Genomic DNA, 24,003 nt, shown 5'->3' with positions numbered 1-24,003 from the left:
TGTCACCACTGTTTGGCAACATGTAGATTTGTGAACAACTATTTTTAAGGATGAAGGACAAGAATAAAATTTCATCAAAAATCTCTGATGAACACCTTGAGAACTCATTAAGAATGGCAACCATTGCCATCAAACCACACTGATGCATTCATTTCACAAAAGCAAAATCAAATAACCCACTACTTTTATAGTTTTGCTGCTCTCTTTTTCATGTTTTAATAAAAAATACTAAAAATTAAAATATTTTGTTACTTATATACACTAGCTATATTATACATTTTATAAGAGCTGCTCCAAAAGCAATGCCTCCTATTTTATTATGTTGGCCTACAATGTTAGAGACAGATGGCGGTGCTATGGCAGTAGAGGATGAACCTTCTCAGCAACATTCTGTTACATTTTGTTGCCATGCGACAGATGGCGGCACAGGGGCAGTCTGACAAACTGGTGCCTGACATGGAAGTGCAAATGAAGAAAACATATGGAACTGAATTCCTCCACGCCGAAAGAAATTGCAACCATTTACATTCATCAGTGCTTGCTGAACATTTCTGGAGACCTAACAGTGGATCTGAGCACAGTGAGGTGGTGGGTGGAGCATTTCAACAGAGGTGACAGCAACAGTGGGTCACCTCCACTGGTGCAGATTTTCACAAGTGCATCATGCAGGTTCTTGTTCATGGCTGGCAAAACTGCATAGCTAGTGGTGGTGACTGTGTTGAAAAATAGTGCTCTGTAGCTGGGAGTTAGTTCTATTAAATAGTGCTATTGTGCTCTTGGCATCTGTTGTACTTTCCTTGGAAATAAACAGGAGGCATTACTTCCAGAGCAACCTACACATATGCAGCCGAAGACAATTCCTCCTCACTGAATGTGGTATAGGCACACCAAAAGTTTGGACACCCATGGCTTAGGATGAATTAGAGAATTCCTTTGTTTATTGGACCTTTCAAAGAATGCAACGAAATGGACGATGGACCTTGTTCCTGTGAACTGATGAGGTACTGTGCAAAAAAAAAACAGATTCATTTTAGCCACCAGTATCCTATAACATTTCTCTCCATTCTATATCTCTCTCATCAGGGGATATTTTGAGGCCTCTTAATATTCCAGCATCAAATCCTGTATGAGCATTTCATAAGGAACAGATACAGTTCTGTTGTCTCTTGAGATATATAATCATACATCCCCTCTGCTGCTGTCACTGTACAGGGAAATGAAGCAGTGTCTGCACTGTATCCCGTGTAGATGTGATATGACAAATGCATTGCAGAATGTATCTGTCATGAACACTTGATTCATGTCTGCAGTATTTTAGTTTCTAGAGATTTGCTATTGATCTTAGCAACTGGTATTTATCTGTGAATCTTCCAATATCAGTCACTGTATTTTTACTTCACGTGCCACCAGAAGAAATAAACTTTTCTGAGGGGCACCCAGCAATCGAGCTCATTTGTCATTTTTAAATGGACACCTAAGAAAGATTCTCTCCAAGCAAAGCAAATCAATACAATCAGATACACCAAATGCATTAAAACAAGGATATTGAAGGGGAGAAAAAAGATAGTACAGCAAAGGAAATAATGATGGAGAAGTGTGCATGCAATAAGCATGATGAAGGCTGGGAAAATGGCAGCAAGTCTAATCTATGCCTTGAGAGGGAAGAAGGGATGAAGGATCAGGTAAGGGAGCTATAAAATGAAGGGTAGGGCTGAGGAATGAACTGAAGAAAAGCCGAAGAGCTAGGCTTAGGAAACAAAGAAGATCAAGTAAGACAAGAGGTAATGGCTTTATGGTGTGCCAAGGGGAGGTTCAGGTTGGATATTAGGAAAAATTTCTTCTCAGAAGGAGTGGCAATGCAAAGGAACAGGCTGCCCAGGGAGGTGTTGGAGTCATTGTCCCTGGCGATTTGCAAGGAAATGGGTAGAAGTCACATTGAGTGATGTGGTTTAGTGGTATGGTGTTAACAGGTTGATAGCCATGCTGGATAGCATGAGGTCTTGTCCAACCTTATGAGCAGAGGTCTTGTCCAACCTTAATGCTTCTGTGATTCTATGAACTGGTGAAGAAACTGGTTACCCACCACGCCACAGATGCTAGGCCTGGAGACCTGCATTCTGGACTCTAAAAGCAGCTGAGGGATTTTACAGCCCATATCACTTTCATCGCTATCATAGCTTTGGCACAGTAATAAACGTAGCAAGAAAAGCAGCGTGTACAATAGCCCAGCTCTTGGAAATGGTGCAGAAAAGAATCTCTCCTGTCTGTTTTTATGGAAGTATTTGAATACTTTTGAGGGTAGGGGGTTGCTTTCTTTGCAAACCTTACACGTTAGGCACAGTTAAAGATTGGATGTAGAACTAGCTGAAGTAGTGCTTGGTGTCAGTGCTTTATTTTTTTTACTTCAAAATATTTATGTCTGAGAGTAGCAAAGAGTATGCTTTACTGTGGGCCTGTAAGCTCATCTGACATTTTAAATGGGACACTTGAGAGAGATTTCTGCCCCAGCAGAGCAGTGGGTGTAAGAAGAAAAAGATGTCTCAGAAAATGATACTGAAGGCAAGAAAGGAGGTACACACAGCAGCCAGGCAATCAAGAGGGATGGAAGGCTTTGTCTTTAGCCGGAAATAGCTGAACTGATCCATTAAGGTTATCATTAACCCAACTTTAATAATGTGTTATCATCATAAGAAAGAAATGACCTCTCCTTCTAGCAGTAAAGCAGAGGCCCCACAATGGGTGGACTATGGAAGGAACCTTACAGATGAGTCACAAAGCTGCAGATGTTTCCTTGTTCCCCTTTCTTTATTCAAAAATCAAGGATAATGATTCATTAAGATCATTACAAGAAAAAAGAATCAAGTAAGTGCTTTTTGTTTTTTACTTCATGTGAACCTGAACCCAAGAATGGCAGCTGAGTGGTTAAAGTGTCTCACTGACCCCAAGGCTCTTTTCCCAGTGAATCTGTACTGCAGGCTGTAGCATGATCTGTGTCTGTAGCGGACCACGCAGGTCAGACAGGTGCTGGCTGCCCCTGCTTGACCAACCTCATCTCCTGCTGTGACCAGGTGACCCACCTGGTGGATGAGGAAATGCTGTTGGGGTAGTCTACTTAGACCAGCAAAGCCTTTGACACTGTCTCCCACAGTATTCTCCTGTGGTTTAGACAGGTGTAATCTTCAGCAGGTAGAAAACTGGCTGGAGGGCTGGGCCCAGGGTGTGGGGCAACAAAGCTGTGAGGGGTCTGGAGCACAATTCTTATGGGGAGCAGCTGAGGGAAGGGGGATTGCTCAGTCTGGAGAAGAGGAGGCTCAAAGGATGGGCTGGCATTTGGACTAGGTGATCTCAGAGGTCTTTTCAGACCTTAATGACTGTGATTTTATGATCTTAGTGAGAGTACTTCTACATACGCATTTGAGTATATCTAACCCTGCTGCCAAGCCTTGATGTGGCACAGGATGCAGCAAAAACTACCAACCGAGCAGTGACGATAAGTCTGAACCTGAGCGGAAAGGCAACCTTGAAATCGGAAGGCTACAGCTCCATGAGGGCTGAGAAAGCCGTCCGGAGAAAACACTCATTTCCTACAGAAGAGGGAGGGCTATGCCATGCCTTCACTCACAGCGCCGGGCCGACAAGGACACGCCGCACAGCCGAGGGCTGTACGCCTCAGCTGCGCCCACTCCGCGCACACCCATCTCCTCCATTTAGGCGTATGCACTGAGATTTTGCACCTCAAGACTTTCGTTTTGCGCCCGGGTGGCGGCCGCGCACAGGGGCGGGTTCCCGCCGTTCCCGCCCAGGGCCGCCCGCTGAGGGGAGGGCGGTGGGGCGGCTTCGGTGCTCAGCGTCCTTATGTGTGTGAGTGTGTCTGTATGCGGGGGGACGTCTCACTTTGCAGCAGACCCCGAGCGTTTCTCACAGGTTTCAATGCAGGTTTGAAAAAATACTGTGGGCTGTTGTGGCTTTTTTTTTTGTTTGTTTGTTTTTTCCTTTTATTTCTTTCCATCACCTGTGGATTGCTTCGGAAATAAACGCTCATGTATGCGTATCTCTCCGGTTACGGTGTGAAGAGAGGTACTTCTCTTGCATATCTGTCCTTGCTGCAAACAAACCGGTGTGTCTTTAACCTGGGAACGCGGAAGACGTTGTGGGCACAAAGAGGTTTGCTGTGGTCATCTTTCCTTGGCAGGCAGCCTTCCTTCTGCTGGAAGAAAGCTGTAGAAAATGATAGTCCTGTCTGCTTCTGTGTGGTCCACAGTGCTTACCTGCGTGTGGGAAGTAAATCTTTATGCTGCTGCTTGCTTCGGGGCAATGCTTTAATAATGGAACACAACTGCTGTTTGATACTGAGTTAAAATCTTATGTGTCTTTTTCCTTCCAAGTGTGGGATGTTGGCCTGATGAAGTGCTTACATGCCAACTGTTTATACCATGATAAAATGAACTCCTTCCTCTCTGCTATCTCCTCAGATTTCAGTGAATGCAGTTGGTATCTCTGTGTTGCCTAGCCTGTGTGCGGCTTGGGTGAGCCCAGGTAAGATTAAGCACAGCCTTGCACATCTGATCCAAGTACATAAAATCATCGAACATTTTGCACAATTCAGATAATAAGGTATCAGCTGCATGACAGTTTCAAGAGGGCATGGAGTGTAAGGCTTCCTTCTGACACAAAGGCCATCGCTTACATTGGGATTTACAGATTATTCCCCTCTGAAGTTGTCCTGTGTGCCAGCAGGACAAAATTGTATGATGAATGTCTCATGAGAAGCTCCATTACTCAGTACGGTCCCTGCCAAAAAAGGTTGTTAAATAAGAAATTGTGTCTGATGAAGGCAAATCCCAGTACCAGGAAAGCACATGAGAACTTCAACAAACCCACATTTCAATGTCCCTTGTATAAAAAGTTATAGCAGAAAATCTTTCAGCAGTCATCGTGGGGTGTTTTTAAGTGTCAAGAGTGTGATAATGTATATTGCTTGCTTTTACCAATGCTTAAGTTTTTCAAATACTTGGCCCAGTGCTGTTTGGTTGTTGTTGTTGTTTTTTCCCCCTGTGGTAATTACCTTTTCCAGCTCTGAATGTCAGTGCTTTGATCTAGAACTGAACATTAACAAACTAGGTTGCAAGTAGGTAAGTCTTCTTTCAGTCACTTTTCAATTATAGCTAACATAAGCTGAAGAACTCATGGCACTTGGAATATGGAAGATGTATACAGGAGCACAGCCCTCTGGCTCTGGTTTGAGCTAAGGAAACAGGCAATGTGCTGAAGGTGTAGTGGGACTCACCCAGTATGCTGTGGCCCTGGAGTGCACACCAGGTCTGACCTCCTGTCCTCAGCACAGGCTGGCATTCACAGCTGCTGGAACAACAAGGCAGCCCTGAGCAGCCAACAGTATCCACCAATATGGAAGAATTAGGAGGTGGGAGTTAGGATACATCATGCCAGGCTGACCTGATGCCAAAATAAATGGATTCTGAAACTGAGAAAGGCAGGAAAGTTCTCCTTTTTTTCTTCCTCTGAAAATTGTAAGCTTGTCACCTCCCATTTCTTTCATTTTCAACCTCTGTGGAGCATAAGAAGCTTTGGTGCATACACCGAAGTTTACAGGCGTGCGTGGGATTGTTGTGTGTGTGCTAGTCTCAGCCTGCCCTTTGGCCTTGTTTCCTGAGGCAATGGGAGATGGTCAGCATGCATCTACATGTAGATACTCTGGGGAAATGAGCATACTTGCAGCTTGGGTGAACTCACGCATCTTGAATATGACAATATACATACACTTCTTCTAGAGAATGGCAAATTGGTGATAGCAAAACATCAAGCAGTTCTTAAGTAGAATACAGAATTTTCATGTAGCATCATCTAGTTGAGGAAAAGAGATTTTATGGGGAGTCTCAACTGATGCAGAGCTTCAGGTATTCTACACAATCACTGAATCCTTTCACAGTGTTGCCTTTATTTGTTGTTTCAGGATGCTTACCAGAACACCGAGTGTTGTTGCCCAAGCGTTCCTTCTTCTAAGTGTAATTCTTATCATTGCTATTGCAGTGATTCAGATCAATCAGCAAAAGATTCTTTCCCCAGGCCTTAAGGTAAGTAGGTAAGGAATAGATAAGTAATAATAAGGAATAGGTAAGGAAGGAGAATAGTATTTGGAACTGATATTTAATAATCGTTTCTAAACAATATTTTATGGAGTAATCCAAGTGTTTACACCCACAAATTAATTGTTCATTATGTTTTTGTAATGGGAAGACTAAGGCTGAAGCAAAATGAGAATTGGCCAAGATTGCAATGGCAAAGTTGGAAAAGGATTCCTTGACTCAATGTCTGCAATGCCTGTCACACAACACCTTTTCCAAGACTGAAAGGCTAAACAGAGGCCAAACAACAAAAAAATGCCACGGCTTATTTATTTATTTATTGTCTGATGTTAGAAGTAATTGTAAATTATTTTTGAGATTATTCAAAATTAATTTGAAATTACTTCAGGTATTTCTTGGAGTTAAAATTTTATTCCCAATCACATTTAGGAAGTTCTTACTGAAATCATTGCAAACTACTGTTGTGGATCATAAAGCATTTGGGCTGCAAGTGTGCACGTTCTGATTTACCACATGTCAGGACTTGCTAGATACTAAGAGAAGAAAAGTTAGCTACATAAGAAGGGTCAGAGCAAACTGCAAAAGACAAACTGAAATAATCTAAGAAGTAGGTTCAAGCTTTGCCTTATGCTGCTGGGTTATGCATGTGAATTCTTCAAAGAGAGAACAACTGAAGACAACGCTATAGAAACTAGCCTTCTAGGGATGCTGTGCAGTCCAGTATTCTGAGTTTGTTGCTTTTCTTATAGCTACAAGCATATACAATTTGTCAGATACTTCTTTGAAGTCATTTTTACCTTTCACTCTATGTATTTACCTGGGTGGTTCACAGAGTAATAGCAATAGGTTAATATCTTACTACGCTTCGTGAGGTTATGATCATCTTTGGTTTGTCTGAATCAGTTTTTGGCCTAAAATCTGTATTCTGATACCAGCTTTAAGTGTTGGTATGGTGTGGCAGGGTGTGTGTGCTGGAACCTTGCATGGACACAGTGCCTCAGGTTTACTTCCTGTTTGACCTAAATCTCTGCTTGGAGCATTCTTAGATCCTGACAGCTTTCACTCAAGGCAAAACTGCACTGATATGTAGGCCAAGGACACTTTCTAATATACAGCCTATGCATTACTTGTGTTTGTCATTAGTTTCAATTCAGAATGACAAAGCTGTTTACTTTACTCCCTGAGGAAATATCAGACCCACATGAATTATCTGGAGGTGGTTTATTTGGGGAGGTCTGCTTCCTGAGTCACAGCAATTTCATGGCTGGTTCTAGAGGAAGTTTGGTGGTTCTTCTGCTAGATGCCTTGGCTTTGGATTTATTTGGGGGCTGTAAGCCTGATTGTGCAGAAAGCTGCAATTTATATGGAGGACTCTGTGTTTGATGCCAGAGTTACTGAGTAGTTTTCAGTGAATTATTAAAACACTTGCAAGAGGTAATTCTTCAGGAACAGAGCAAGGACCTTGGTATGCCATTGTGAAACTCTGCAGTACTTAGTTGATATGATGGAGCCTGGAAATGACAGTGTCTTGAAGTTTGTGTTTGATGAAAATTAAAGATGGTGGTAAAATGATGAAAAAAGCCTTCCTTTTTGTAAATGGTCTTATCATAGAATCTTAGAATATCCTGTGTTGGAAGGGACCTAACTCCTGGCTCCACACAGGACCACACAAAAATCTAAGGAGATTCAGGAGTCACCCTGAAATATATCCAAGAGTCCTTTTCAAAAAGGAGTATCTTTTTTTTATGAAGAAATCAAGAGGCTGCATAGGAAAAGTGAGAGGGAAAGAAGAAGATAAAATTGTTAGCTTCACATTTGTTCAGATAATTGTACTGCTACTATTTGGGATGCAAATTCCAGTATGTGTTCTTCAGGAAGTATGCTGGGAAGTGGAGGTAAATATTGCAGCAGGAGGACAGAAATGGGTCTAAAAGCTTCACAGTTTGCTGAGGTAAAAATACTTCCATTATCTCCCAGCTCTACTTGGGCATGACAACACTAGGAATAGCTAAGTTAAAAGCTTCTGCTTGCACTCTGAGCTGTGACCAGATTTAATTAATAGCCCTTGAGTAAATTTACTGTTACTGTATTATGTGTCTGTAGTGCTCATCTGTCTTTTGAGGAAGGGGAATACACTTAAAGTGTCTTTGCTAAAACAGTGCTTGAATGGAATCTGACAGCATAGAGGATTGATGGTATCTGTGGAACCTTTCACCTTGTAGTTGATCAGGTTAAATGTCATCTGAGTAAATATGAATGGAATTTTCATTATCTAGCAGTCCTCTGGGAAACAGACTAGAGACTAGAGGCATAGCACTGGTAATTATTGGGGGAACAGGAGCTTGTAGGATTACAGTGGGAAACAGAACTAATGAAGTACAGAGGCTGAATGGTGTGCCACCTGAAGCGGTGATCTTTCTTGGAGATTTGGGGCAACCAAGGGAGGCCGTGTGATGAAGTAAATTAGCCTGTTCCAGCTGCTTTTACTTCTTTGTATCCAGATGGAGGCTCTCATTTTTCAGTATTGTCAGGCTCCTTCTGTCCTTTTTAAAAGAAAAAATGTTGACTGAGAAATGAACCCTACACTATGCAATTTGTACCAGTTTGATGATTCTGAAGAGGGAGCAGCTAAACTTATTTCTGGGGACAGCAAAGAGGAAAAGCAAAACAAGTCTCCTTTCACAGAATTACAGCGTAGCTGAGGTTACCCTCAATAAGGTTGCAGATGACACCAAGCTGGGAGGTAGCGTGGATCTGCCTGAGGGTAGGGAGGCCCTTCAGAGGGATCTAGATAAGCTGGATTGCTGGGCTGAGGTGAATGGGATGAGGATCAACAAGGCCAAGTGCCGGGCCACAATAACCCCATGCAGTGCTAAAGGCTTGGGGCTGAGTGGCTGGATGACTGAAGAGGAAAAGGACCTGGGGGTGTTGGTTGATGCTTGGCTGAACATGAGCTCACAGTGCCCAGGTGTCCTGGAAGGCCAATGCCATCCTGGCCTGCATTAGAAACAGAGTGGCCAGCAGGAGCAGGGAGGTAATCATCCCCCTGTACTCAGCACTGGTGAGGCTGCACCTCGAGTGCTGTGTTCAGTTTTGGGCCCCTCACTGCAAGAAAGACATTGAGGCCCTAGAACATGTCCAGAGAAGAGCAACGAAACTGGTGATGGGTCTGGAGCACAAGTCTTATGGGGAGCAGCTGAGGGAGCTGGGATTGTTCAGTCTGGAAAAGAGGAGGCTGAGGGGAGACATCATTGCACTCTATAACTTCCTGAAGGGAGGCTGTGATAAGGAGGGGTTTGGCCTCTTCTCCCAGGCAACAAACAGGACCCGAGGAAACAGCCACAAGTTGTACCAGAGGAGATTTAGATTAGACATAAGGAAAGACTTTTGCTCTCCGAGAGTGGTCAAGCACTGGAATGGCCTGCCCAGGGAGGTGGTGGAGTCGCCATCAGTGTTCAAGAGGCGTCTGGATGAGGAGCTATGAGAGATGGTTTAGTGGCTTGTGTTAGTAATGATGATGGGAGGACGGTTGGACTAGATGGCCTTGTATGTCCTTTCCAACCTTGTGATCCTGTGATTCTGTTGGAAGGGGCCTCTGGAATCACTTGGTCCAACCACTGTTCAAGCAGAGCCAGAGTGGGCCATATCCAGGTGGCTTTTGAAGATCTCCAGGGAGGAGACTCCCCAGTCTTTCTGGGCAACCTTTGCCAGTATCCCACCACCTTCACAGCACAGAACTGCTTCTTGATGTTTAGAAAGAACAACTTGTGTTCCCGTTTGTGCCCATTATCTCTTGTCCTGGTGCTGGGTGTTGTCTTCTTTGCAGAACCCCTTCAGGAATTTATACAAATTCACACCTCTGAGTGTCCGCTTCTACAGAGTGAACAGTCCCAGCACTGTCAGCCTCTCCTTACAGGAAAGATGCTCCAGACCTTTGATCATCTTGGTGACCCTCCCCTGAACTCTTTCCAGTATGTTGAGGTCTCTTGTGCAGAGAAAGGTAGAACTGGATACAATACCCCAGGTGCAGCCTCATTGTCTTTCCTTTGTCAGTTTGCCTTCTCAGTTGCCACAGTCTTCTGCTGCCACAAAAGGTAGGAAAGAGGTTAACACTGATCTCCTGGGCAGTGGAATGAGATGGAGAAACCTGCACTTTAATCCTACAGAGAACCCAATGACCTTGTGCAGGTCACAGTAATATTTCTCATTTATTTCATGAATATACGGTAGTATTGATTCCTTTTCCCTCCCTGTTGTCTCGCACTCTGGCACAGACTATTTTCAGAGCCAGATTCTCAGGTGGACTGCCTAACCACTCAAAGGAAAACTTTTATTGCACAACTGGAAAAGAACCAGACTTGTTTCATCATTCTATTTGTGGATTATACACTTCTACCTCCTTGTTTGTGTCTTTATACATCCTTTGTGTATCCCTGAATCTAAAGCCTGTGCTCTGGTATCAAATCCGTCAGTGTCTAGTGAGTTTAGCCGGGGTAATGGGAAAGCAATTCACAGTGCTATCTATGTGTCAAGCATGGGTTTTAAACCTGATGCTGAAAGGAGATGAGCGTTTTCCATTTTCACTGAATTCATTACTGAGACTATATAGCATGCTGTTTGTTTTACACCCAGATTTATTCTGTGCTTTTCTGTTAGATTCCTGTCTAAGCACCTAACACTAGAATTAATATATCTCTTGTAAATACACTGTGCATGCACTTTCAAACACTTTAGTTTGATGATTTGAAAAACTACAGCTGCATATGGGTATTCAAGATGTCACTCTTTGTCTCTTGATGTAATCTATTACTTTTTTCTCCACAGTATGGAATAGTCCTTGATGCTGGATCTTCGCGGACTACAGTCTACGTCTATGAATGGCCAGCAGAAAAAGAAAATGATACGGGAGTAGTGAGCCAAACCTTCAAGTGTGATGTGAAAGGTGAGCTCAGATAGCAGCTCCTTGTAGAAGGAACTACTAGAAAGAAGAGGCTACTTCTCTGTAGCCTCTGGGAAAAGGTTATCTGAAAGCTCATACTGTTTCCCCCCCTCCCCCCCCCCCCCCCCCCCGTTTTTTTCTTCTTTCTTTCAATTTCAGTACTGAAGAGCAAGAACTGTTAAGACCATATCTGTGTCTTCTAGCATCAGTCCTCCAACTGTTGCTATGGTAGGGTGTGCTATTTTCCAACAGAGAGAAAATTATAGCTAAACTTGGTTTCATCCACTGCACTGTATGAGTGGTGCGGACAGAATTAGATTACAGGGAGTCAGGTCCTTTACATACTTAGTCCTTATGCCCTGGAATAATTCCTTTCAAAAGGAATGCATAAAATATATTTTCAAATAGTTTACAATAAGAAATCTGAAAAGAACTGGAAATTGAGCCCCAGTTAGATGTTTGGCATTGATGAGGGCAAAAATGGATGTCATTTATGCCACTGGAGTTTGAAAAATTAGTTTTTAGTTTCCAAAAGCATTAGCTGTGTTTTTAAAACACTTTTGTGGATTGAGTCAATTTCCTAGAGAAATGAGGCTTATGCATTTCATCTGGAATTATTCTGTGATTACTTTGAAAGAGACAAGATGGGGAATTATGAAAGGCATGAAGAAAATGAACTGGAAGAGCTTTTCAATTCTAGATAGCAAGGGAGAATCTAATGAAATTACCAAGTAAAGCAGCTAACTACAGGACTGTTTCTGACAATGTCATAGCTGTTTCAAATACGAATATGCAGCTCTTTGCCACAGGAAAACCAGTACTTTTGCACTGCTTGAAGATGTCTCACAACAAGCACCATTGGCTGCCTGCCTTGTCTTTTGTCTGAGGTTTTACACTGATTCCTCTCAGAGAGAGGACACTAAACTAGGCTGACTTTTGCTCAGACTCCAGTGTGGTTAATGAAGTATGTGTTCTAGCAGTTTGCTGTGGATTACTTCATAAGAAATTTCAGTGACATTTGGCTAAGCTTTAAGAGATACCTCAGAGGTTCATAAGTGACTAGGAGACGAGTAGGAGGGAGTAGTTTCTCAACAGCACCAATCTTTCTATCATCATCATTAAACATACGTATGGAAAATTTTAGAGCAACAAAGGAAGGAAAACAAATGTAATGTGCACAGAAGAAAGGTTCTGTCGCATGCCTGATGATGTGTCCTTTACGGGCTGCAGGAGTGGCAGCCTGCTTGCTGGGGCAGGGGGTACATTCTGCTTGTTTATGTCTTAACTCATCCAGCATGTCCTGTAGGAGTTCTGGAGTGAGAAAGTTGCAGTTCCTATTCTGCTCTAAAATGGACAGGGAGGTATTTTGTGAATTTAACTGGGTAAACAAAATATTGTGAAACAGAGGAGCCCAAATTGCTTTGAGCTGTTCAGGTCCCATGGGGCCTTAACTAGAGTCAACCACAGTACTTCTCGTCCTCCAGTGTATAAAGTCAGCACGTTTCACTGCTCTAGTCTTGGGTGCCTCTGCGCTGGAGGAGACAGAGGGTTCATGTGTTGTGTTCCTCAGATAAGTTAAGGAAGTGCAGTTCCAAAAGTGTCTGGTAATGTTTCATTATCTGCTGGTAGCCTGAGGCACTTAAATTGCGGGGGTGGTTCTGGGCCCCACTAAGAGGTAGACTTGCACATACTTACTGAACTTGAAAGTCAGACAGTCAACTAATTTGTAACTTCCGTGGTGTTCTTGTAATTTCATGTCATCCTTTGTTAGGTAACTGCCATGTCTGTTTGAGCCAGCCCAAAATCAAAACCTTTCAGTGTAGTGCAGGTAGTCTGTCCTGGTCAGGCTCTAATAATCAGCAAAGGAGGCTGTCTAGAAAGGATAGTTACTGCCCTGTGACCTGCTCTGAACACTGGGGAGTAGAGGCTCTTGTCCAAAGAGAGTGTATGGGGAGTTTGAGGCAACAACAGCTGCTGAGGGTGTGAAACAGAAGTTGCTCCTCTGCTTTCCTAGATTTCTCTGTGTGCCACTTTCTCAGCTAGGGAATTTTAGTAAGGAACGTTTCTATTCACACTCAAGTTGAACCTGACAAAGCTGAGGTCCTGCTGGTCTTTGGAGTGTTGAGTAAGGGAGAAAAGACTTTAATTTGAATTATTCAAATAGTTATGCATTATGTAGCACAGTGTGACTCTCATTTCTGATACTGGGAGTTTGGAAAGCTGTAAAATTCTTAGTAGTTCATGCACCAACCTAAACTTGTACCTCAGTGACATCAAGAGCCATTTTTGTGTGTGTCTTGGAATTTCAACAGCAATTCCTTGCAGAAACTTTTTTATTTTCAGTTGAAAGCAGTGAGCTGTAGAGGTGCCGTGGTGCCCACAAAAGTCATGGAAAACAGTTTGGAAAATCTTAGTCTTAAGGTATGTAAGGAAGCATATGCTATACTTTAATAGATGGGAGAAATTTCACATCCACTAGACATCTTATTTTCTACAGCATCTGCTGTGAGTAAACCTATTTTCTTCACATAATATTGTAATTATGGCGTTAGATGGTTATACTGTATATGCATCTTACTACATGCATGGTACTATAGGTGTATATGCATACACATACAGGCAAGGAGTTTGAAGTATCTTCTCTGTCACATGTAGCTTAGACAGTCATTGCATTGTTTATTCCTTAAATAGTCATATTTTTCAAGCATTCTGTTGTTTGCAACTACAAGAGGGCAGAGGGAATCTCTTTGTCATAACAACTGTTTGCTTAATTAGGTTAATTTGTACTTGGCAAAGCAGAATGCAGTCAATCTACTTGTTTTCTTTTAGGCCCTGGTATATCCAGTTATGAGCATAACACAGGAGCCCTTGCGAAACCCCTTGATGAGTGCCTGAATAAAGTCAAGGAGAGAATCCCAGTTCATCTACATAAGAGCACTTCACTTTATCTAGGGGCTACAGCTGGCATGAGACTACTGAGGTACCGTGGAAGTTTGAACTCCTCTGCATGTGTACTGGTATAGCAGTCTGTGAAGAAAGAATGTGTACTGGGAACATTTCTGTCCATTGGATATTGGTCATTTCAAAAGGAAATGGAGCCCAGCCAATTGAATTCAATTATTATTTTTTTTTTATAGGGAAGGCAGGGCTATATGACAATCCTCTCTCATACCATTTTGAAACTAAATCTTTGCTTTATTCTGTATGAGGCAGAATTTTAATTCGCTCTTTCAAAGCTGTCTTAAAATCCAATGCTGTGTAAACAGATGATGATTGTGCATATCTGAGGGCAGCAAAAAAGCTAGACACTGCGGAGTTTTCTTAGTGTGAATGTGATGTAATGTGGCTTTTGGGGTCTGTCTATGGCTTCAGCTGTGGCACAAATTTTTTTATACATTTGTTCTCTGACTAAGCAGAGTGAGAAGAAGGATTGCAGGACTGTATAGCTCACAGATACCATGCAAGCACTCAGTTCACTGAAAAAAGAGTATGTTTGAGACAAAATATTTATGAACTTGTATGATAAAGAGCAAAGTTTGTATATAGTGGGCGAGTTGCTTGCTGCAATGATGCTGGGTGCTTGGCTGTTCCCTATAATAAGCTTCCCCTTTAGGCTAAAACAATGTCAGTTTTTATTAGGTGATTATAAGGCTTTTCTTGAGCTGCTAGGCAGTGAAGACTAAACATGAAATTACCTTTCCAGATGCTCAGCGTCTCATGTTTTGTGAATTGCTTAGGTTGCAAAATGAAACAGCAGCCAACGAAGTCCTTGCAAGCATTCAAAACTACTTCAGAGCACAACCTTTTCAATTTAGGGGTGCGCATATCATAACTGGGCCAGAGGAAGGGGTGTATGGATGGATAACAGCCAACTATTTAATGGGCAATTTCTTAGAGGTGTGTGGAAAAAATGCATGCTTTTCACTGTTCTCTTTCTTATAAATGAGAGGTCTGAGAGAAAATGCCTGTTAAAACATCATAGCTATAATTTTCACTTCACAGTGAAATACATAACAGGGTCTTGTTGTGGTAGTAATTGAACAAAGAAAGCGTAGATGAAAAGATGTGACAGAAATCTGACCTGGGAAAGGTAAAACTGTGGATCCACTAAACAGGGCTCTTCCATAAATGACATCAATGCCTTATGTAGAAACAGAAATTGCACTGCTCTTAAATGCATCAGTATTTTAAAATGTGATGAATGTTGACTATCTTGACAGTGGTGCCAATTAAGGATGTTTCCACCTTCTTTTCTGTGACTTGTGCAGGTAGTTGCTGTCTCTGCATCTCTACTGGTGAAAAGCCTACGCAGCTTAGAAGTTTCCAAACTGTTTGGCAATGTTAGCTCATTTGTCTTAACTAAAAAAGACAGTTGTCTTAAGCAGTGAATTTTATGTGGCCCAATATGCCTCAGCTGGGCCAGAAATCACCCATACAGTTCATTACAGTACTGCTGAAAAGCTGCAGGCTGACATCAACTGTCAGGTCTAGACTCGGGAGGGAAGATCAGTTAGTGGGTCCTCCTATTTTGTCTAGAGTGATAGCAACGTAAAGATACTTACACTTTGCCTTGAACTTGTAGGAGAGTCAGGCAGGTGTTTCATAACAGGAAGTATTTTCTCTGGGAATTTTTTAATTCCCAGTAAGAACAGTATTGAGATGACCAGCAACTGGCTTTCATGGCAGTTGTGTGCTGCTCTCAGCATTTATTGCAGTTCTTCCAGATAGTCTTGCTAGGCTGAAAATAATTCCAACCAGACCTCTGAGTATTGTTCATTGTCTTGGTAGAATGGTTCCTGTTCAGTCATGGAAATTAGTAAGCAGGAGTTGGCAATCCAAGTGATACTTCATGGTGAATGTGTTGTTGGTTCCTGCTAAGTTAAGAAAACTAAATAGTAGAATCACATGTTCTGGCATGGTTTTTCTTATTTTATGCAGAAAAAAAAAATGATTTCATGAACTTTGGGGTGATGTCAGTCTCGTATCACATGAATTTTAATAATGAAGATCTCAATTTCCATATGACACATTCATGAGGACTACTGAAGAGAATGCTACACGTTTTGAAGCCAGTTTAGTATAGAGTTGTGTGAAGACTAAAGTGTGGATTATCACGAGTAGGAGCAAGTAGCTTCTCACTATTCTTGTAACAAGACTGGAGATAGGAGTGAAATTCTCCCATGGGCTCTTAAGGGGAATCTATCACTGTAGATTTTTTTCATGAGCGTGTTTGCTAGCCCATGTTTCTTTTCCTTTCTTGTGTTTATGTTCACATCATTATCCATAGTAAATTATACTTCAGTAAATATGGAGAGAATTATTAACGCAGAAAGGGTATTCTGCACAGTGATTGTGTAGATCAAATGCAGAATTTGGGGGATGTTTTGGGTAACAGGGAAAAATGCCAACTGAATGGATCGGATTTATTGCCACTGCAGTTTCAGTGAAGGAAATGTACAGATTAGGGGTTCATGTTCCTTTGACTTCTATTTTACTCTTTCATTCTCTTTTCCTGTGTGATCTCATAGTATTCTATTCCTTTAGTAATTAATCTTGCCTTGAAACAAACACATTTGCATGCTAATTTCATTCAGATCTCCCAGGTCCCCAGACTTCAATTTCCTGCATTCTAGTATAGATATTGATCTGGTTAGTCCAGTACTTTGATTATTGTGCTGTCCTTGGTGTTTAAAGCTATGCTGTATTACTTTTTCCATCTTTCAGACTCTTTGCTCTGTGGGAGTACTTCTCACTTACCTAAAAACAACATCTGCATGTTTTACTCAGACCTAAGATTTTTGAGAAAGAGTAAAGGACAAAAAGGGAGGGGAAGTCTAAAAAAGTTAAGTTAAAAGTAGAAGAGTTTAAAGGGAGAGCAATATCTGATTATATTTCTAATTAGCTTTGTTTTTATTTTTATGTGTAGAGGAACCTTTGGAGGGCATGGGTCCATCCATACAGAAGAGAGACCATGGGTGCACTGGATCTCGGAGGAGCTTCCACTCAGATTTCTTTTATCCCAGAGGACTCTCAGGAGAACTTCAATAACACCATGCAAGTGAAGTTGTATGGTTACGACTACAATGTCTACACTCACAGCTTCCAGTGTTATGGGAGAGATGAAGCTGAGAAAAGGCTTTTAGCATTGTTGCTCCAGGTCTGTTTAAGACCGTTTGCTATGCTGCTCTTGCAGCTGTCCCATAGTTGTCTAAGCAGGTTCTTAGGGTTGTGATCTTTTCCCTCTGGTTAAGTTTGGAGATGGCAGTAAAAGCTGGTGTTGCTGTGGCCAAAAAGTACTTAGATTTCAAAGGTCTTCATATTTGTTAAATATTGCTCTGGGTTTTGTACCATTAGACAAAAAAAAGTCAATGTGTTCTGTAAGAGTTTTGCTGATTTTGCTAATGATGGTTTTGAGAAAAAGAGTCCATATGAATTACGGTGTTCAGCCATGACAGAGAAGAGAACAAGAACACATGTATGTGGGTTAAAAAGATTTCTGTAGTTATCATCACATTAGGTCTTTCTTGCTTTTTTAGCAGTCTTTGTTTTTCTTCAGAAATCAAGCACCAATTCCAGTGTGGATAATCCATGTTACCCTCGGAATTACAAGACTGCATTAACAGTGAAGTACTTCTGTGGAAGCCTTTGTACACAGTCTCTGAGACCAACAAACTATTACCCAGACCAATCCGTAATCTACCATGGAACAGGAGACCCAGGTCTGTGTCAGGAGATGGTTTCATTATTGTTTAACTTCAGTACTTGCAGAAGCCAGGAGGACTGTCCATTTAATGGAATCCATCAGCCAAAAGTTAAAGGAAATTTTGTGGTAGGTTTCCAAATCAGCATTTCTTTCTGAACATTCTTGCTTTTGATTTCAGTAGTTCCGAAAGTAACAGGCCTTTCGTCTGCTCCTTTTCCATAGGCTTTCTCAGGATTCTACTATACAATCAATGCTTTGAATTTAACTGGGCACTTTACTCTGACTGACTTCAATTCGAGTATGTGGTTTTTCTGTTCACAGAGCTGGGCCCAGGTAAGTGTGCCTTTTGTTGTTGTCGTTGTATCTGTAAAAGAGAGATATAAAAAGAAAATGGACCGTTCGAGTATTCAAAACTTTTCAGGTCTATGTCAATATTAACACTTGTTTTCCCACCATGCTTTAAATCAGAGGCATTACTTTCAGAGCAGCCCTCATACTTGGTGTAAATATATTCACTCCAGGGAACTGGAGATTGCCATGATGGAAGCATTTAGAAGGCTGATAAAAAAGGCAGTTTAATCTTTAAAACAAAACTTAGCTGGATGTTTATTAACAACACACTTCAATCTTGCACACTGTCAGCAGTATCACGACATATTCAAAGCACTTAGTAGCAAACAGTTGTATTCTACATTTATCAGCAAGTGCACAGTACAACAGAGCTGATGCAGTACAGCCATAATTTGACTTAAATGGGAGCTAACTGTGGCTGTGAAGAACTTGTACTGGTGGAAGGCAAATTGATTTTTCACTATTGTCCCCACAGAGTCCATATGAGGAAAAGGTAAAAAGTTGTTAAAATTACTAAAACAAATTGGCCCCAACTGGCATTCCGTGACCTTTTCTGCACTGTTTTCACCCAGCAGTTTTTCATTTTCCAGCTTACTTAATCTGTCTGGGATGCTTTGTGTATTCTGTGATACACTGGTCCTGCTCTTCTTGTAACTGATGGGACCTCAAACTGGGAGTTCAAAGCACTTCGCTTGAGTGAATTCCAGCTGATACTCATCTTCAAAATGAGCGTTTCGGGTCAAAATTGACATCCAGAGAGCAGTCCTGTGATAAAACATAGTCTGTAACTTGCAAGCATCTTTATTTGATGGAGGTTTAACTCTGTGTTCTTCTACTCATGCTCTGTTCTGATCTCAGCTCTGTTAGTGTGAACCTAGGAAAGTACCTCAGGTTACCAAACGAGCTCCCTGTTTTGCATTCATTTTGCTGCATTTCCTACTGTAATTTACCATCATCACAGCTTGATAGCTGACTTGTTCGTTTGTTTTTAACTAATTGTTTTTTATGATTTACTTTTTATTTAATGTGCTTTCAGCTCCAGTTTATGCTACCTAAATCTGAAGAAATATATGCTAGATCCTACTGTTTTTCAGCCAATTTTATTTATTACTTGCTTGTACGTGGCTACAACTTTGATGCAGGGAATTGGCCACAGATACACTTTCAAAAGGAGGTGAGTAATAATTGTTTCTTCATAAATTTTAACCCAAAGATGTCTAGAAGAAAACAGAAGATGCAGCAGCCTACAAAAACATTATGGTTGTAAACAGCCTTTATAGATGATTGTCAAACGTTATACATAAAACAAAGCCACTTTTCAAGCCTCAGTACCAATTTCAGCCTGGTTCCAGAGGCTGCATCATTACTTGGTGATGCTGGCTACGTTCTTTTAAGAAGCGTTAACAATGAGTCGAATATGAAATAATACTATTTTTAACCTTGCCCCAGTTAATGTATTGCCTCACTTAAGGCCTGAAACTCTTCTCCAGTCAAGGTCAGTGAGCTAACCCTGATGGGCTGAACAGGAGAACTCCAGCCTTTCTGTCTGATGCCAAAGCCTTGGGCAAATGGGCAGAGATGGTTTGTAGTCAGGGGATGAAGCAACTAGGGCAGCCATCATCCTCAGATGGCACATCCACCTGTGCTGTGATCTGTTCTTCTGGAATAAGAATTTATACTGATGGAGTGTTGGCTTGGAGGTGGCAGACAGAAGGCTTACAACCATGTTTGTGTACTACCTACACTACTCTCTTCCCTGACCTATGATTTTCCTCCTAAAAACTAGAATACTTGGGATGAAGTGGTATACACTCATTCTAAAGCTGCTGTTAAGAAATCCTTGCTTCCAGTTCAGAAGGCATGGCTCACTATGTAAGCCTGGCTGTTACATCAGGAAATATAGTCCCTGCAGTACTCTGTGACTGCATCCTTTCCTCCCTGTTACTGTAAAACCTTGTCCTAGGTTGTCTTTTGATCTCCATTGAGTCTGGAAATGTTTTGGCACTTGCATGCAAAAACAACAAATGAATGGTTGTCGATCTTCATGCAGGGAGTTCTTAAATGCAAGGTACGCTGACAAGCTTTCACCAAGAAATCATAAGTAATGTTTTCTGAGCAGTCACATTCTACTACTGGTGTACTAAAGAATGAAATCAGATTTAGCCCTTCTGCCAGGAAATCAGCAAAGCTTACTCTGGGATCTTAATCTGGGCCTGTAAGGAGTGGATCTTTTTTTTTTTCTTTTTTTTAAACATATGTTTTGTTGCCCCCTGCAGGTGGGAGCAGCCAAACCCGGCAGTATTTTTCTGTATTTAGCCAAGACCATAAAAGTACTGAGCAAAATGGAAACCCAAAAGGCTTATTTGCTACCTACAGTTTGCACCAGGGTAATTGTGAAAGTCCAAAAGAAAGATGACATCCTCTTAATCAGATCTGCCCCTCAAAGAACTAAAACAAGTCACATCTAATGTGACCAGCTATCCCAGAGATAACAGCACAGTTGCCTCCAAGAGTATATACTGAGAAGTGTGGAGGTTTTTTTCCTGGCCCATGCTATAAAAGGATATTTGCTTTTAGTTAGTGAAACCTTAAGAACCTTAACACAATGCTAAGATCTGTGCCAGATGTAGAACTAGATGATTTGCAAAGGTTCTGAACCCCATAATGAGAGGTTTTCCCTCTTTTATCAATGAAAAAGCAACTTAGTCCATCTTACTGCTTTGGTCAATCTGTTGTATTTCAGTTCTTGTTGCTGTTGCTTTTTCTGTATTATTTAAACAAAGGGTATTAGAATATACACAACTACGGAAATAACCAAATATGATAGGTTCTTGTAGTTTCCTACAACCAGTAGGACTGCTTAAAGTTGTTCATTAACATCAAATTTACCCTAGCTGCCTCTTTGTTCATGTGAGTTGGACTGTGAGTTGTTTATTGACTTGAATTAAATAACGTCCTAGGATTTGGCTACAGCAGGAGAGTGATTCTAAGAAATTTCACTAGTGCTGATTCTTTAAAAATATGTTTTATGCACATAAAATCCCATAAAAACTGGCTGTCTGCTTGTGTATCACCCATCCTTGTGATCAATTTTATTAGCATCCTCTTGAACTGAAAAAAAAAGGCTATTTTCCTTGAGAACTTAAGAGACAGTGGCCAGCATCAGCAGTTCAGCTCTTTTCTTTGGCTGAAAAGTACATGGCAATAGGACTCTTTTATCTGTATTTCAGGTTGGTAACAGCAGTATAGCGTGGTCACTTGGTTACATGTTAAGCCTCACCAACATGATTCCAGCGGAAGGCAAGCTGATCCAGTTACCTCTGAAACCTTCTTTGTTTGCTGGGCTCCTCATCTTCCTCACTGTTCTGGCACTGCTGTGTCTTTTCTTTCTTGTTTACTTGTGTATTGTGTCACGTAATCAGAAGGTCATCAGTCGTGTGGAATATGTATTTACTCCAGAATGAAAAAACTTAACCTAAAGACTGACCAAAAAATTCATAATCCTATAAAGTTATGTAGAACTTTATGTTTGAAAAACATTGTTAAAGACAGGTGAAAAGTCCTGAAAAGATCAGAAGCATAAATAAAGGAGACAAGAGGCACTAAGGAATCTGCGATATGGTGAACTGGAGTGCTTCTGAAATATTTTGGCAGTCGTTTCTGTAAAATTAGTGTATCCAATGTTGAGCAGATAAAGCACAGGCAGGCATCGTGCTTTGCTTATTTGTGTTTTAATAGTCTCTTTCTGTCAGATATGTATGAATTTTTGTCCATTAATTCTGTGCTAACTGATAAATGGTGATGTATTTGATCAATGGCAGCAGCTGTTTACCATAAAATTTAAGAATGAGTCAGTAGAAATAGTGGGAGAAAAGAACATAGTGGCTGTTCTTGTGTGTAGTGCTGACACAAATCCCGCAGACAATCCAGCTTCTGAAACTGGAACAAGCACTGGGTAATCACATGAGCTGTCAGGAGCAGCTGGGAGCAAATTGTTTTTATTGCTATTCCAAACAATTGATCCCCACCACATTAGGGTGTAATAAGTTGCCAACATCTTCCAGGACTGTCAAGTCCATCTTAAAGCTGAGCTATATTATTAGTACTACAGAGATCTCAGAATGCCTCTGTTATGGGACATTTAGATTCACTTTGAAGGCAGAAGTAAAATCTTTTCAGTAATGGAACCTAATTTTAAATATATCATAATTACCTCCAGAAGGCAGTAGAGTTTTCAGGGTCTTTTTTTTTCTGTAGTAACTATGACAAACATTTTTGGTAGTTTCTTTTCTTGACCTGTATTCCTCCTAATCTCAGACCAAGTCAGTACCAGCTTTTCAGGTACGTATTATTTTGACTGTCTTGGATCTTCTGAAGCATTAATGTGAGTAGGCAAAAACTTCAGCCCTTCCTTCAAGGCTAAGAGGATTAGGAGGCAAGCTGGAGGTCAGAAGAACTCCCTTTATGTGGTGGGTTTGAGACCACATAGCTGCAATCACAACTGCTGTCTTCAGCTGCCTTTATCAGCCTCTACTATCCTGGCCTCAGCATTCTTTCAGCAGCACTGGGATATATGTAGCAGATGCTTTTGTCAGTGGCTTTAACTCCAAACGTTTACTTGGGAACACAGCTGCCTTCATGCTCTTAAGAGTTGCCTTCCTTTAAAGCCCAGGCATTCTGCACCAAACCTCTAATTCTTACCCACTTAAATCTTGGAGTACAGATTTACCTGATGCTCAAGGTGTCCTTCATGGAAATGCCTCCTTCCCCTGTCTGTCTTTTGTGCAGCTTTGTCCTTCCTTAGCTGGCTTCTGAACTAACCCTTGAAAGAGACTTCTGCCAAGTCATCTGCCATCGCTTCCCCTAATACAGTGTCTCTATTCCTCTTCATATTGCCTTAACATGATCTGTGAATTTATGAGGGGGATGTATCCTTAGGGCTTTGGAGTTGGCAGAAGGAGGGGGTTGTTGTGCTGTTCAGGACCTGCAAGAAGAGAAAAAGCATCTCTGTTTCTCTTCCAACCTTCTGCCATCTCTTGTTGCCTGGATTCACTCCCTACATGGAGCTCTGTTCACCCACCATATTCCCCAAAATGTCCTCCAAACAGCTGCTGCCAACATACTAACCTATTCCTCCCTTTCCAGCCTCTCAGGATTGCTTCCCTCTGCAGCACGTTTCCCTTGCCTGCACCATTGCTTCTCTGAAGAGATGGTTACTCAGTTCTTACACTGAAGTTTTAGGTATGAGAAAGTGTAAACTGCAAGTGAGACTGCCATATTCAGCATCTTCTGCTCACTGGCTAAAGCCTATGAGCAGCTAACAAAGAAGGGAAATTATTAAAAATTCACTTGGATTTACAGATATACTTGGACAGTGCCAGCATCTATTCAAAGAATCTCTCCCTCCATGAATCACCATCTGTGCCCTCCTCTCCCTGTGCATATAGTGTCTTTACTGAATCAGTATGACAGCCAGTCGATTAAGAACTCAGTCTTATGTCTCCTGTCAGTTTTAGCTGGGAAAGCTGAAACTACTGAACTTCAGTCAGCCAGCTGCACCACTGCAGCTTACAGCTTCCTCCCAGTCAGCAGCATCATCCCCATTCAGTGTTAGAGGTAAAAAGTACGGCTCAGACACAAGCAGCTTGGCTGTCCCTGGCTGTCATGGTTACTTCTGAGGGAGAGGTGGAGCAATGGAGATATAACTCTGGCTAAATCCTCCCCCAAGTATGAGTCAGAACCCGATCAGCAGTTTAACGTCCCCACATCTGCCACTGAACAGATCTGGTAGGAGCCAATGAGGCAAACAGGATTTGGGAACGTGTACAAACTACAGCTTATTTGTCTTTTTATACCCTTTACTGCTTGCTTATAAAGATTGATATAAATAAATTGTGAAAAGCTAA

At 41.6% G+C, this 24,003-nt stretch overlaps 1 protein-coding gene across 3 annotated transcripts; it reads left to right on the top strand.

Annotated features, from left to right (window-relative positions):
* Positions 1-3,816: 3,816 nt before the first annotated feature.
* On the top strand, positions 3,817-24,003 carry ENTPD3 (ectonucleoside triphosphate diphosphohydrolase 3). Of its 3 annotated transcripts, none has more exons than XM_046925940.1 (11): positions 3,817-3,924; positions 4,473-4,536; positions 6,049-6,092; positions 10,929-11,046; positions 13,873-14,023; positions 14,781-14,940; positions 16,970-17,200; positions 17,600-17,872; positions 17,969-18,079; positions 19,134-19,271; positions 21,328-24,003. In XM_046925940.1, the coding sequence occupies exons 1-11, from the start codon at positions 3,856-3,858 to the stop codon at positions 21,559-21,561; spliced, it is 1,593 nt and encodes a 530-aa protein (XP_046781896.1). In that variant the 5' UTR covers positions 3,817-3,855; the 3' UTR covers positions 21,562-24,003. The 3 variants fall into 3 exon arrangements, with proteins under 3 accessions (XP_046781896.1, XP_015137260.1, NP_001308493.1); XM_015281774.4 differs by having other exon boundaries at positions 5,972-6,092; NM_001321564.2 differs by having other exon boundaries at positions 3,817-3,936; positions 5,972-6,092.

This window comes from Gallus gallus, chromosome 2 (assembly GCF_016699485.2).
Source record: "Gallus gallus isolate bGalGal1 chromosome 2, bGalGal1.mat.broiler.GRCg7b, whole genome shotgun sequence".
Lineage (NCBI taxonomy): Eukaryota > Metazoa > Chordata > Aves > Galliformes > Phasianidae > Gallus > Gallus gallus.
This window is presented reverse-complemented; position numbering and strand designations above follow the sequence as displayed.

Coding starts and splice junctions, on each gene's coding strand:
- ENTPD3 (XM_046925940.1), top strand. CDS start 3,856: ATGTGTGTGAGTGTGTCTGTATGCGGGGGGACGTCTCACTTTGCAGCA. Junction 17,201..17,599: donor TTTTAGCATTGTTGCTCCAG/GTCTGTTTAAGA, acceptor GTTTTTCTTCAG/AAATCAAGCACCAATTCCAG. Junction 19,272..21,327: donor AGATACACTTTCAAAAGGAG/GTGAGTAATAAT, acceptor TCTGTATTTCAG/GTTGGTAACAGCAGTATAGC.